The following is a 14,065-nucleotide window of genomic DNA, read 5'->3' on the forward strand; positions in this document are numbered from 1 at the left end:
CAGTGTCTGTTACCTGAGCTAAGCCACTGATGAGCTGGGGCAATACATTAAGAGGGAACCTCAGGATGTTGAACAGCGACAAGGACACGAAGGCTTTCTCTGCATCCAGGATGTTCTTATCATCCACTGACACATAGACCGCAAAGGTGGTCAATGATACCTGAGAGACAAATTAACCGTCAGGTCCAAGGAGGAGGGCATAGGAAATCCCTGAAGAATGTTCACAAACTTTAGAACCTGAGGGGTGTGTGTTGCCCCTGGCCCAAATGTCTCTCCTCCTCCTACCAAAGGAAAACCCAAAGAAGGACAAGGAGGTAGGTAAATAGCTAGGGGGAAACAGATTTAAGTTCCATTTCCTGGGGGAGGTGGGTTGGAGGTCAAATCTGGAAGAAGGGGAAATAAGAACAAGTCTTGTGGTATCTGGGGCATGATGAACACAATTGCAAATCTCCTGATGGTTTCATATTTTGGAACTGTCATTCTTCAAAATGAGAATTATGTAAAATGTGGCCAGACTAATGGAAATCTACAATGTGAATTCTAATTTTGCAATTACTTGGAGGAATTTTTTATTCACTCTAATGGACACTTAGCTGAAGTTGGTACTTAATAAATGCTTGTTGCTGTCAGAGTCATAACTAAGGCTTTGCTCCAGGAGCTAATATCAAAGGGGCATTACTGCCTCTTGGTGATGGGATGAGATTTCTCTGCAAAACAGTTTCTATACTTCTACATTTTTGGCAGTTGTTGTTGGAAAGGTGGTAAGTGGAAGACAAAGAGTTAGGTCCCAGGGAGGTGGAAGAAGCTTGGTCAAAGACCAGAGGGCATCCTAGTAGGAGACAGAGCATACTTCTTCCTGGCATGACTAGTCAGTCAATCAATAAAGCATACGCAACTAAGGATATCAAGAAAGGTAAAAGGCAGTCTCTGCTCACAGTCTGGTGGGGGACATAAGCAAACAAAAATGTATTAACACACCACATAGTAGTTAAATGGAAAATAATTAACAGAGAAGGCACTAGAGTGAAGAGAAATTGAGAAAGGCATTCTGTAGAAGGTGGGATTTTAGTTGGGATATGAAGGAAGCCAGGTAACCAGGGGGCATCAAGAAAGAAAGCATTTTAGGCATGAGGACAAAAAAAAATTCCCAGAGCCAAGATATGGAACTGTGAGGAGACCAGGGTCATTGGATCAAGGAAAATTTGGGGTGCTGAGTATATGTAAAGTGTCAGAAGACTGAAAAGAGAGGGGGAGTTAGATGTGAAGAGCTTTGCCATCAAACAAAGGGTTTTGTGTTTGATCCTGGAGGTGACAGGGAGTCACTGAAGTTTATTGAATGTGTGTGTGTGTGTGTGTGTGTGTGTGTGTGTGTGTGTGTGTGACACAGTTGGACCTGCTTTGTCTAACTCTTCTAAGCATAAACTGCACCATACCTCCCATACCCCTATTAAACCTGAATTTGACCCAAATATCAAGATTTCCAATTTCAGCTGTGATAAATAGGATTATAGTCAGAAGGGATCTTTGAAGACATTGAGTTAAATCCCTCATTTTACATATGAGAAAACTGAGGCCCAGTGAGATTAAGTGACTTGCTCATGGTCATGCACATAAATAAAAGGAGAATTTGAACTCTGATCCTCTGAATTCAAGACCAGTGCTTTTGTTTCTTTTTTTTTGTTTGTTTCTTTTTTCTTTTTTAGAAGACCAGTGCTTTTAAAAGCATATCTTGGGGCAGTCAGGTGGTGTAGTAGATAGAGCCCCAGCCCTGGAGTTCGGAGGATCATATCTGGCCTCAGATACTTAATAATTATCTAGCTGTGTGACCTTGGGCAAGTCACTTAACCCCATTGCCTTACAAAAACCAAATAAATTAATTAATTATTTTTAGGTTTTTTTGCAAGGCAAATGGGGTTAAGTGACTTGCCCAAGGCCATACAACTAGGTAATAATTAAGTGTCTGAGGCTGGATTTGAACTCAGGTACTCCTGACTCCAGGGCCAGTGCTCTATCAACTGCACCACTTAGCTGCCCCTAAATTTTTTTAAAAAATAAAGCAGATATCAAATTGGTCTCTGTGATGCAAAAATCTTCCTGAATATGCTAGGATTGAAGACACCCTACTCAGAGCTGAATACCTTTCAAGAAGCAAGACCAGGGAGAAAGAATCACTTAGAAAGAGAGCAAGAGAGAGAGAGAGAAACCAGGAAGAACCAGTCAAGTAGAATGGATCAGTTATGAGACAGCTATATGGTGCAATGGATAGAACTCTGGGGTCTGGAGTCAGGAAGACCTGAGTTCAAATTCAGCCTCAGACACCTATTAGTTGTGTCACCTTAGCCAAACCACTTACCTCTTTCCCCTTCCCTGCTCCTACCCAATCTTCTCAGGGACAGAAAAGAGAAATAGAGCCGGGGGTTCAACTAAATGCTTGTCCAGAGAATTCTAACTTCCGAAAGACTCCCCAACATGATCTCAAGGTTTGGGGCAGCCACTTTTACCACCCCCACTTATTTCTTCTTCCCCACCTTCTCCCCATCATACCAGGAAGGGAGCACTGAACCAAGTGAAGGTGGACACTGCGTTGAGGAAGGCAGCTTTGCGTAGCACTTTGAGCTCTCCTTGTCGGATTTTCTCTATCATCTGGGAGAAGCTGGGCTCCCAAGCATACAGTTTCAGAACTTTGATTCCACTCAGGATCTCATTCATTAGTTTGATTCGGGAGTCCTTGAACCCCATCTGTTCCACCTGGGTTGTTTAGGGGGAAGGCCACATTCATTCATTCAGTTAATTCATTCAACAAGCAGTTACAAAAACACCTAGTAGGTGCCAGTCACTGAGTTGGAGAGATGAAGTAAATTAGGACAATAGTGCCTGCCCTCATGGAGCTCACATTCTGAAAAATGTATACCAATTAAAAAAATAGAAAATATACACACAATATACTTAGGGGTGGGGAGGAAGGGATGCTACTTCTCTTTCCATGATTATGGCTAACAAGAAAGAAATCATATCAACCTAATCCAACCCTCCTTTATTTGACTCTGAAACCAGGGAATTTTTGTCTTTTTTGGAGGCAATCTGGGTTAACTGTCACATAAACAGTAATTGTCTGAGGTCACATTTGAACTCGGGCCTCCTGATTCCAGGACTAATTGCCCTATGTCACCTAGCTGCCCCTGAATTTTTTTTTCTGGAAGGGGACTTCTTTTTAGGGTTTTTTTTTTTTGCAAGGCAAATGGGGTTAAGTGGCTTGCCCAAGGCCAGGATTTGAAGGTCGGATTTGAACCCAGGTACTACTGACTCCAAGGCCAGTGCTCTATCCACTGCGCCACCTAACCACCTGGAAAGGGACTCTTGATGAGGCAAGGGAAGGACTTAGAATGGTTTCAGGTAGGACTGAACTATGCTTCACTCCAGCTCTATGAATCTCTCTCCCAAGTCAGGGACCAGTGGCAGACAGATTCCCATTTTCTCCCTTTCACTATCCTGGGGCTGGGGCTTGCCACTCACCTGGAATGCCCGAGTCTTCATGGCAATGGCTCCATTAAGAGGAATCAATAAAATCATCAGAGCAACACCAGCCATAACTGAGGGACCCAGGTTCTGGGGCAGAGAGGAAAGCCAGTGAAAATCAAAAGCAACAGGGGAAATTTCAATGGATTCAAATCCAGAAGACTCTCTTATAAATCTTGGAGATCCGTCATCATTCTTTATCTAGGTGACTCTGGCCCTCGATTCCTTATCTATTAAATGACAGCATTGTCCTAGCCAGTCTCTAAAATCTTTTTCAGCATTAAAGCTATGACCATATAAATAAAAATAAATTATCATTTATATAACATTAACTTTATGCTAGGAACTATGCCAAGTGCTTTACAATTATCATCTTATTTGATTCTTATAATTAATAACTTTGGAAGATAAGTGCTATTATTATCTTCATTTTGTTTTGTTGTTGTTGAGTCATTTTCGTCTTACTTGACTCTCCATGACCTCTTTTGGGTTTTTATTGGCAAAGACACTAGAGTGGTTTGCCATTTTCTTCTTCAACTTATTGGCAGACAAGGAAACTGAGGCAAATAGGGTTAAGAGATTTTCCCAGGGTCACACAGCTGAGGTCAAATTTGAACTTATGCCCTTCTGATTTCAGGTCTGGCATTCTATTTACTGTGCCACCTATCTGTCCCCTTATAAATACTAGCTATTATTATTATTAAAGTCAGAAAGAGCCAAATAGAAACAGAAAGTCAGATAAGGCCAGACAAGAGAGCATAAGGCAGAGCCAGACAAGGAGGATCAGGAAGAACCAAATGGACAGAAAGAGCCAGATAAAGACAGACAGACCAGAGGGGACAAGACAAACAAATCAGATAATCCGAAAAGGCCAAGCAGTCCAGGAGAACCAGGCAGATCCAAAGAGTGAGTCAGACAGGCAGCCCAACAGTAACAAAGCCAGACAAAGTGAAAGAGGCAGGGAGAGAAACAGAGACAAACAGTGAGGGATAGACAGATAGAGAGACAGTCAGAGACAGTGAGACAGTGACAGAGAAGCAGAGAAGGAGATGCCTAGAAACACCTTTAGACCAATTCCTCAAGTCAGGGTCTAGCTGCTGACAGATTCCCATCCCATCCTGACCATCCCAGTTCTATAGTAGAATTTTCTGGAAGGAGGAAGAGGGTGGGGTGGAGGTGCATAGCTCTAGAGGCTCAGTAGGCTCACCCTAATCTTTCTACTTGTGTCCAGTGTCAGAGATAATGTTGGTTTCCTTCCCATTACTGTATTGAGTCACCCCACTGTGGGCCAGTATGCAATTATGGTAGCAAGCAAATCTAAGGGTGATGGGGAATTGGAACAGAGGTGACTCACCTGCCACAGGAAGTAGATGGCCAGAATTATCTGCATGGGTGCTGACCAAAGCATGTTGAGGAAGGTCATCAAGTCTGTTATTCGCTGGGCATCTACGGACATCAGGTTGACAATCTCCCCCACAGTGGAAGAACGCTTGGCTGAGTTGGTGATAACCAAGGCCTGGAAAGAAACAGCAAAGCAGAGGGATGGATGGGACCTGGGTTGGTGCTGAGGATGGGAGGCATCCCTGTAACTCAAAGGCCTCCAGGTCTGATTAACGTCTAGGCCCTTGATCCTCCCCAGCCCCTCCTCCCCCTCTTCCTGCTGACCTTCCGATAGATGATGCCAGTGATCCCCGAGCGAAGTCGTATGCCAGTTACAAAGACATATTGGAAATGCTGGTGTAGGATCAGAGTCTGTACAACTGAGCACCCAAACATCAGCCCAGCCACCAAGAAACCCCACCAGGCTGGGGCTGATGGGTTCGAAATAAACCTGATTAATACGCTGCAGGGAAAAAAAATCAGGGAAGAATAGCAGGGTAAGTGAGGGCTATGGGCTAATGCTAGTAGTTCAGCTATGGGGGAACTCTCCCCTGAGTACATACCTGAAATTGAGTTCTTTTTTTTTTTAATTTAAGGAAATGGGATTAAGTGACTTGCCCAAGGGGATCACACAACTAGGTAACTATTAAGTATCTGAGGTCAGATTTGAACTCCAGGGTCAATGCTCTATCCACTGCACAACCTAGCCACCCTAAAATTGAGTTCTTAACAAGCATCCATTTGTGCCTACAACACTGGGGCAGCAGTATGGTTTGGTTGGTAGAGGACCTGCCTAGAGTTGGAAAGACCTGAATTCAGATCAGCCCTAGATACTTATTAGATTATTTTAGTTATTGCCATCCTGAGCAAGTCACTTAACCCCCTTTTCCTCAATTTTCTCATCTGTCAAATAAGCTGGAGAAGAAAATGGCAAACCATTCAAGTATCTTTGCTAAGAAATCCCCAAATGGGTCATGGAAAGTCAGACATAACTGAATAACAACAAAACACTGATTCTCCAACCAACTCATTTTACAGAGGAGAAAAATTATATCAGAAGAGACACTCCCAAGGTCACACAGCAAGTTAGGAAAACCAGCACCTTGACTCTTCCAATTTAATGTTTTCCCACTCTGACCACTGTATTGCCCTTTAATCTGTGCATTAAAAGTTAAAGAAAGTCCCAGTAGATGGTGTAAGTTTTAATTTTCCTCATTTTCCAGATTTGGAGGGGGGAGCATGCAGTTAGGTAGCACAGGAAATAGAGCATCAACCCTGGAATCAGGAAGACCTGAATTGAAATCCAGCCTCAGACCCTTGATACGTAATAGTTGTGTGACCTTGGGCAAGTCACTTAACCCCATTGCCTCACAAAACAAATTTTTTTTAAAAAGATGACATTTTCCAGATGGGGAAAACAAGGTTGAGTGGTAAAAAGATTGTCCATACTCCCATAACTGATATAATACATGTCAGAGATAGAATTTGACTCTGTTGGTCTTTCACCAAAACATGAAAATCGTTTCACTCATCCTCATTCATTCCTATCCCATGGTAAAAATGCTCAAAGGAACCCTCAGACTGAAAGAATAGAGACAGACCTGAGAAGTTGGGGGTTGACAAAGGACAGCAAGTCTTGAATCAATTTGTAGAAAGAACCAATGAGAAAATAGGGCCCAAAAGTGACCAGCAGGGCTCTAAAAAAGGATGGCTTCTGGTTCTGGGGCTGGTCAGATAGCAGAATCTCACTTTCCCCTGCTTCTTCATTGGAGTTCCTTCTCTTGGAGACCTTTGCGTTGGTGGTCTTTGTAAATGCCACATTTTGGGATCTAGTGAGAAAGGATCAGAGGATGCAAAGATCATCAGGAAGTTCAAAAGGAAGGGTTAAATAAGGCACATGGTTGGAGTTTTTTTGGGAGGGATCTTCATTGAGATTGGGGGAAGAAAGTACTTGTTCTCTCAAACCCAGATTTGACACAGTTGTGTTCAGAGCTGACCTTTCTTCAAGCATGAATGAATTGTATTTGGGACCCCAAGTTGTAAATAGATCAGGGATAGGAATTACATCTCCATCATACCTCTCACACCCACTTGCCTTCTTTCCCCTACCCCCAAACTGGGAGACCAAAATTCCCAACAATTTCTAAAACTCTCTGGGTCTGAAATGGCATGGGTTGGAGAAAGTTGGGGGAAGAATTAGCTACAGTCCCTTCCTACACATACAGCTGACTCTGGGGAGGTTGCTGCACCAGCCAGAAGCACAAATTCTAAATAGTTTCTTAATCATGAGGGAAGATAAGAAGACCTGGTTTCAGCTCATTTGCTAAGCCCCAAAGAGGCAGATTTGCAGCTGGGAAGGGGGAAGTTGTGATGAGAGGGGTGATGTGGGGGAACCAAAGCAGGAAGGATGACCATTTGTTGGAGGTGGGGGAGGAGTATAAGCAGACTGTGATGTTCAAAAGATTCAGAAACACAGGAGCTGGGATTCTGCTGACAGTCCTATATCTCAAGCTAGGCTGACAGCCATTCAACAGAAGACAGTTTTGATTTTAAAAGGTTTCTAGTCCCAGGCCTAATGAGAGGACCAAGAGATGGAAGAACCAGCAGAGAGGAACATGAAAGTTACAACTGATTGGGAATGGAGGGACAGGGAATGTTGACTTGACCAGGGCAAATATCTGGGGGTTAGATTCCCAAATTCCTTGTTGCCTTCTGATGGCCATCTTGGTCTAAGTCAATAATTTTTAATATGGAATCCACAGATACCCCTACCCTACCCCATATACACTAAGGATTCCATGGATAGATTTATGGGGATGCATGAACTTGAATGGGGAAACAATTTGCATCTTCATTTTTCACTAAACTCTAAATGAAATGCACTATTTCCTTCAACTATTTAAAAACATGATTCTAAGCAAAATGATTCTGAGAAGAGGTCCCTAGGCTTCACCAGGTTACTAAAGAGGCCCAAGAAACAAGAGACTCAAGCCCCTGGCTTAGAGAGGCAGCTTATCACACTTTCCTGTCTCCAGGTCAAGTATTTAAAGACTGGAATCAGGAAACTTCAGCAATCAGCTTCTTCATTTTATAAATGAGGAAATGGAAACCCAGAGATAGGACATCAGACATAGATCAGTGAAGAGAAGTGAGGACCTTCCTCTCTCCCCTGTTTTTGATACTCACCATCTTTTCTGAGGGAATTTTCAGAGTCTAGCCTCCTTCCTTGACCTAAGGTCAAAGGAAGTGGCCAGTGAGGTCACTAGGACTCCAGGCTCAGGGGAAATCAGGGGCAGTGACTATTCTGAGAGGAGTGGCGGGACCTTTTACTCAGGAGAGTTAACCAATAAATTCTGTTTGAAATGACTGTCAAGGATGGGTGTTTCAGAAAAGATACACACTTCCTAAATAGAGGGATACCTAAGGAAAGAATGGAAGCAGGCTTTAGTATCAAAGAGCCAACTGAATTTCCTGAGGTTTGCCCTGCTTTTTTCCTCATACTTAGCACTGCTTTGCACAAAGCAAGCATTTAATAAATGTTTGCATTAAATTTTTGTTGACTATTGACTTCTACTCCTCAAAAGGAAAGAACTTCCTCACTGTTTAGCCTTTTCTCTCTGCTTTTCCCACTCTTTGATCAATCGAGGCACCACAATTCTTGAAGAATCTTCTTCATTCAGAGACCATAGGTCCTTCTGCTCCAGAGGTCGTCGGTACCCAAGGATGGCCATCCTAGAGAGAAGGGGAAGGGGGAAAGGCAGACATAGTCACACACGTATATATACACACACACACGTATACACACACACACACACACACACACACGTATTTATACACACACACACACAGACAGAGAGAGGTAGAGAGTAATACTTAATGGGATTCTGCCCTTGATTAGTGGTAGCTCCCTAAGACAGTATTTTAGGTTTCAGTGAGCACAGGACTCTAGAAAAATGGTGGAACCCATTCATGATGGACCTGTTACCCAAGAATTTGTCATAGGGCCATTGAAGGGGATAGACTGATCATCTAGCCCTCAATCCTTTCCTTGGTACCTTGGCTTACCCTGTCTCCATCCAACACAAAGAAATCTGGCCAACTTTAAATCTGATTCCAGTTCTGGCTGTGTTTCCCTGGGGCTAGTATCCAGTTTAGGGGTTGTTAGATTGCAGAAGGTGTGTTGGGTCAGGGGCTAGTATCCAGTTTAGGGGTTGTTAGATTGCAGAAGGTGTGTTGGGTCAGATGCTCAGACTTCTTTTCTATCAACTAGCAATAATGAGCTAACAGTATGAGGATCAAAGGCATAATTACTACATGGTGATCTGACTCTGAGACTCAACAAAAGAAGATGACAAACTGGCCAGATTGTTAAAAGCCAAAGGACCTACTGCTGGTGCCTTTGCCAGATTAAAGGCACATCTGGCCTAGGGACATGTCCTACCTCTAGCCAGATTCAGGGTTATTTGCTAGCCCTGAAAATTAAAGCTGAAGGGTGGTGTTTAACCCCAATAACAGAATTGTTCCCTAAACTAGATTTTATTTTTTTTTTAGGATTTTGCAAGGCAAATGGGGTTAAATGGCTTGCCCAAGGTCACACAGCTAGGTAATTATTAAGTGTCTGAGACCAGATTTGAACCCAGGTACTCCTGACTCCAGGGCTTGTGCTTTATCCACTGCACCACCTAGATTCCCTATTCTATCTTATTTTTGAGGTGGGAGAAGGTTAGGAACAAACAAAACATATGACTCTCAAGCCAAAGAGAACACATCAGCTCTTTGGGTTTCTAACCCCCACTCTCAAGAGATTAATGTCAGGAGAAGTCAACTCACTTAGTGAACCACCAGAAGGTCAGACGAGAGAGGAAACCAGCATCAGCCTCTGGGCAAGGTTTCTGCTAGGATTTGAACAGACAGAGATGGAGGTCATGAGGAAAGAATTAGAATAATCTGGATCATTCCTACTCCCTTGTTCCCACAACAGAAGCAACCATCCCTATCAACTCCCACAGTCTCTACCCTTTGGAGTCATTCAGTACCTAATTTCTTCTCCCTTCATTATAGGGGGTTAGGGATAAGTTCTTTATCCCCCACAACCTCCATAAACTTCTGACCCATTGTTGAGACCTTCACTCAAGCCTGGTAAGAGCATACTGGAGAAAATGACTCAATGAACCCAAGGTATAACTCCTCAAACTCTACCTTCCTTACCAATCCATCTTCCTAGTCACTTACAAGGTCCACACTGATAGAGGGTGAAAAAAAAGGTGGCTTGTCCTTGAAGCAGGAGAGGATGAGTGAGAAGAGAAGGAGGGCAAAGTATACATAGAATGTAGTAAAACGGAATGTGTCTTTGATTTCACCCTGTAGAGGAAAAGAGACAGGAAGCAGCAACATTATGAAGAGGATACAACCATGGCTATACTCATTGGAACCCAGATCTAGACCCTGCCCAGTCTTGCTTTTTCTAAAGATGATACCCCCTGCTCTACTTTCTCACCATTCCCTGGATATATGAAGATGTTCAGTTGTTTCAAGCCATATTTCATTCTTCGTGATTTCATTTGGGGTTTTCTTGATAAAGATACAGGAATGGTTTGTCATTTCCATCTGCTTATTTTACAAATGAGGAAACTGGGGTAAATAGAGTTAAATGACTTGCCAAAGGTCACACAACTAGTTGTGTTTTAGGGTAGATTTGAATTCAGAAAAATAAGTCTTCCTGATTCCAAGTTTAGTGTTCTATCAACTGTGCCACCTATCTGCTCATATATGATGATAGGGGTATCTCTCAGAGAATTTGGACGCGACCTGTCCACAGACACACACACAGACACACACACACACTGTACCTCTGTCAAGACGGTGAGGATCTTGGATCGAAAAGGGACAATGGCACAGGCACAAGACAAGAACCAAAAAATGATCAGGATACCAGAGGATCGCACACCCCGAAGTCGTTCATATTGGATCAATAGGGTGGCCAGGAGCTGAGGGGAGGAGAATACAGAGCAGAGACATAGACTTGTTGCATGGGGCAGCATAATTTAGGTTAATCTCTGGCTGCCAGAGAGCATCTTTATCACTCTCCCCTGAGACCCCCCCCCCCAAGACTTCTATTTGAGTTCATGGAAAGAGAGGAGAGGAGGGACCTCTGGGCTAGTTTAATTAATCAACAAGAATGGATTAGTCACAGACTAAGTGTCAATGTGAGGCACTGGACACACACACACACACACACACACACACACACACATATAAATTATATATATATATATATACATATATGTATATATATATAATATATATTTGTGTATCATGTTTGGATATACACATACAGACAGAAATGAAAAAGCTCCTTCCCTAAGGAGCTTATGATCTATGAGGAAAAACAATATGTAGATAATTATTGTTATCATCATTTCTTCTTCCCCAGAGGTCCCCAAGTTTATCCATTGCCACTAACAATGTCATTACCCCCCCTCCAGAAGCACTCAACTTCCCCCAACTCTAAAACCTTCCTGCCTCCCCTTTCTCAAGCTTCCAGATTCCCATACTAACCATGGTGACTCCCAAGATGAGGGGAGTCACAAAGTAGATGGGGGCTGGGATGGAGCCTCTCACCAGGCCAGACAAGGAGTAGAAGAGATCCGCCCATGTCACACACCAGAGCAGAACACCAACTACCTACCAAGAGATGAAGGCACTGTGGAAGGGGCAGGGGCAAAGGAAGGGGCAGGGACAGGGATGGGGCAGACAGCTGAGGAGTTGGAAACCTTCCTTTGGGTTTAAAGAGGTTGAGGGAAGAAAGGCTGCCATCATATGCTAGGAATTGCTGCTAACCCAGAGTCTACTGGTAGCTATCAATTACCAAGGCTAAACAGTCTGAGAATTTAAGACAGAGAAGACCCAGGTTTGGGATGAAACACTGAGGAATTTGGATCAATTTCCTCATCCAGGGAGCTTCCCAATTGGCTACAAGTTTAAAAGGCTTTTTGCCAATTACTGTGGACCAGGACAGGGAGGGGATTAGAGTAGTAAGGACTAGAGAGACTGGCCTAGCAACTAAGGAAAACTGGACATCAGCAGCCAGACAATGACCTTCTCACACCCAAGGGCACCCTTAACTAAATTACTGACCGTTTTGAGCCTACAGAGGCCAGAAAGGATTATGTAGCCTTGCTTTTGCCTTTGTAGGTAGAATAGGTAACAAGGCAGAGAGGCCCAGAGGTAGATGCAAGGGACCCAAGCAAGCAGAGAATACTGGAAGCAGGGTGTGAGATCAGGGTTGTTTGTGTGCACCGTCAGGTTTGGGTCCTAGAGAAAGGGAAGAAAATAATAAAGGTTAGTCCATAAGATAAAAAGGAAGGATTTATGCTTCCTATTAAAAAGGAGAGGATTTTCATCATTCATTCATTCCAAGAATATCTGCGTTCAAATCCTAACACATGCTGGTTTTATAATGCTGGGCAAATTATTTAACTTCTCCCACTCTCAATTTTCTCACCTATAAAATGTAAGGCTAGATTTGATGACCTCTAAGTTTCCTTCTAGAGAACCTATGATTAGCTATTATAAGGGTCTGTTACATTTAAGGAATTGGGGGGGTGGCTTTGGTTGGGTTTGCTTTTTTTTTTTGATTGTTCAATCATTTCAGTTGTGTCTGATTATTTTCCATGACTCCATTTGGGGTTTTCTTGGCAAAGTCACTGGAGGGGTTTGCCATATCTTTTTTCTAGATGAGGAAACAGAGGCAAACAGGGTTAAGTGATTAGCCCAGAGAGGTCACTTTTGAACTTTGGAAGTTGAGTCTTCCTGACTCCAGGTCTGATGTTCTATCCACTTAGCTGCCCTCAAAATGAAGTTATTTTTACCTCCAAAGAGTTTATATTAATAATAATGATGATGATTTGCTAGTATTTATACAGTACTTTAAGATTTGCAAATCTTATGTAACTATTTCTTTTGATCTTCACAACCACTCTAGGAGATGGGTTCCAATATTTCCATTTGACAGATGAGAAAACTGAGTTGATAGAGGTCGAGTGACTTGCCTAAAATCTCACAGCTAGTAAATGTCTAAGGCAGGATCTGAACTCCAATCTTTCTGACCTCAAGTCCAACATGTAAGTGCCTTATAATATCCTATTAGAAGGGAACTTGAAAATTATCTTGGCCAACCCCATGGTGCCTCAATTTATTCATAAAATGAGAAGCTTAGACTTCATGACCTATAAGAGCCTTTCCAACTTTTAAGTCCTTGATCCTATGATCTTATAAGTTAGAAGGAAAAGGAAAGAAGGAAGGGACAAGGCATTCAGGAGAAGATGGAAATTAGGGGGAAATCTATCTGGTCAGAAAGAGAAAAATTCAGACAAGGAAACCCTTTGACCTTAAGTCTTCATTTTACTGCCTAAGTGTTCCTTCTTTTTGAAACGTTTTAATATTGTTATCTCTCTTCTTATAGCTTCTCTACTCAAAATCCATCAACTCATGCTCCCCATTGCTTACAAGATCAAAATAAAAGTCTGTTCCTGGCCATCAAGGCCCTTCACAATCATGTTCCAATTACTATAGGTTCTTTTCACTGTTCAGAAAAACTGAACTCCTCTCTATGCTCTATTTTCATCTTGCCCAAGAGAACAGGGATTGTATCCATTTATCTTTGTATACCTAGAGTTTAGTAGAGAGCCTTGTTCATAGCACGTGCTAAATGAATGTGTATGGAATGAATGAATACCAACATTCAAGTGATGACAGGCACAAAGGTCCTTGGCACCATCAAAAGGTTCAAAAACACAAACAGGGTTTTGCAAATGATCATAATGCATCTGCATTACCAGTTGCCCCCTAAGCACCATTGGACCTTACCCTTCTTCTTTAGACTGAACTTGGGCGACTCTATTTGTTATTTATTATTATTTATGTTTATTATAATTTATGCACTTAGCCAAGTATTTGGCATACAGCAAGAGCTCAATAAATGTTTTTTTTTTCATTCTTTATTCATTCATCCATACTCTCCATCTCTGAATTTCCTCTGGTACCTTAATCAACAATGTACATTACCCCACCCCCATCCTCACTCCCAAGAGACTTGAGTTGCAGAAGAGTTGAAGGAGTGGTAAATGAAAGGAAGATTTTCCAGTGGAGACTCTATTTCATTCGAGTG

The 14,065-nt window shown here is 42.5% G+C and overlaps 1 protein-coding gene across 3 annotated transcripts in view; it reads right to left on the minus strand.

Annotated features, from left to right (window-relative positions):
- The window catches only part of ABCC3 (ATP binding cassette subfamily C member 3), a 72,198-nt gene that overhangs the window by 24,793 nt on the left and 33,340 nt on the right, over nt 1-14,065 (minus strand). For 2 of the 3 annotated variants that reach the window (XM_074223720.1, XM_074223722.1), the window contains exons 2-13: nt 12,034-12,210; nt 11,455-11,580; nt 10,746-10,883; nt 10,129-10,257; nt 9,727-9,791; nt 8,497-8,628; nt 6,498-6,725; nt 5,182-5,359; nt 4,871-5,032; nt 3,514-3,606; nt 2,545-2,748; nt 14-160 (exon numbers count right to left, since the gene is read on the minus strand). In XM_074223720.1, the coding sequence (XP_074079821.1) occupies nt 14-160; nt 2,545-2,748; nt 3,514-3,606; nt 4,871-5,032; nt 5,182-5,359; nt 6,498-6,725; nt 8,497-8,628; nt 9,727-9,791; nt 10,129-10,257; nt 10,746-10,883; nt 11,455-11,580; nt 12,034-12,210 (1,779 nt within the window). The remainder of the gene's footprint in view (nt 1-13; nt 161-2,544; nt 2,749-3,513; nt 3,607-4,870; nt 5,033-5,181; nt 5,360-6,497; nt 6,726-8,496; nt 8,629-9,726; nt 9,792-10,128; nt 10,258-10,745; nt 10,884-11,454; nt 11,581-12,033; nt 12,211-14,065) is intronic. The other variant, XM_074223721.1, reaches the window with a different exon arrangement.

This window comes from Macrotis lagotis, chromosome 2 (assembly GCF_037893015.1).
Source record: "Macrotis lagotis isolate mMagLag1 chromosome 2, bilby.v1.9.chrom.fasta, whole genome shotgun sequence".
NCBI lineage: Eukaryota > Metazoa > Chordata > Mammalia > Peramelemorphia > Peramelidae > Macrotis > Macrotis lagotis.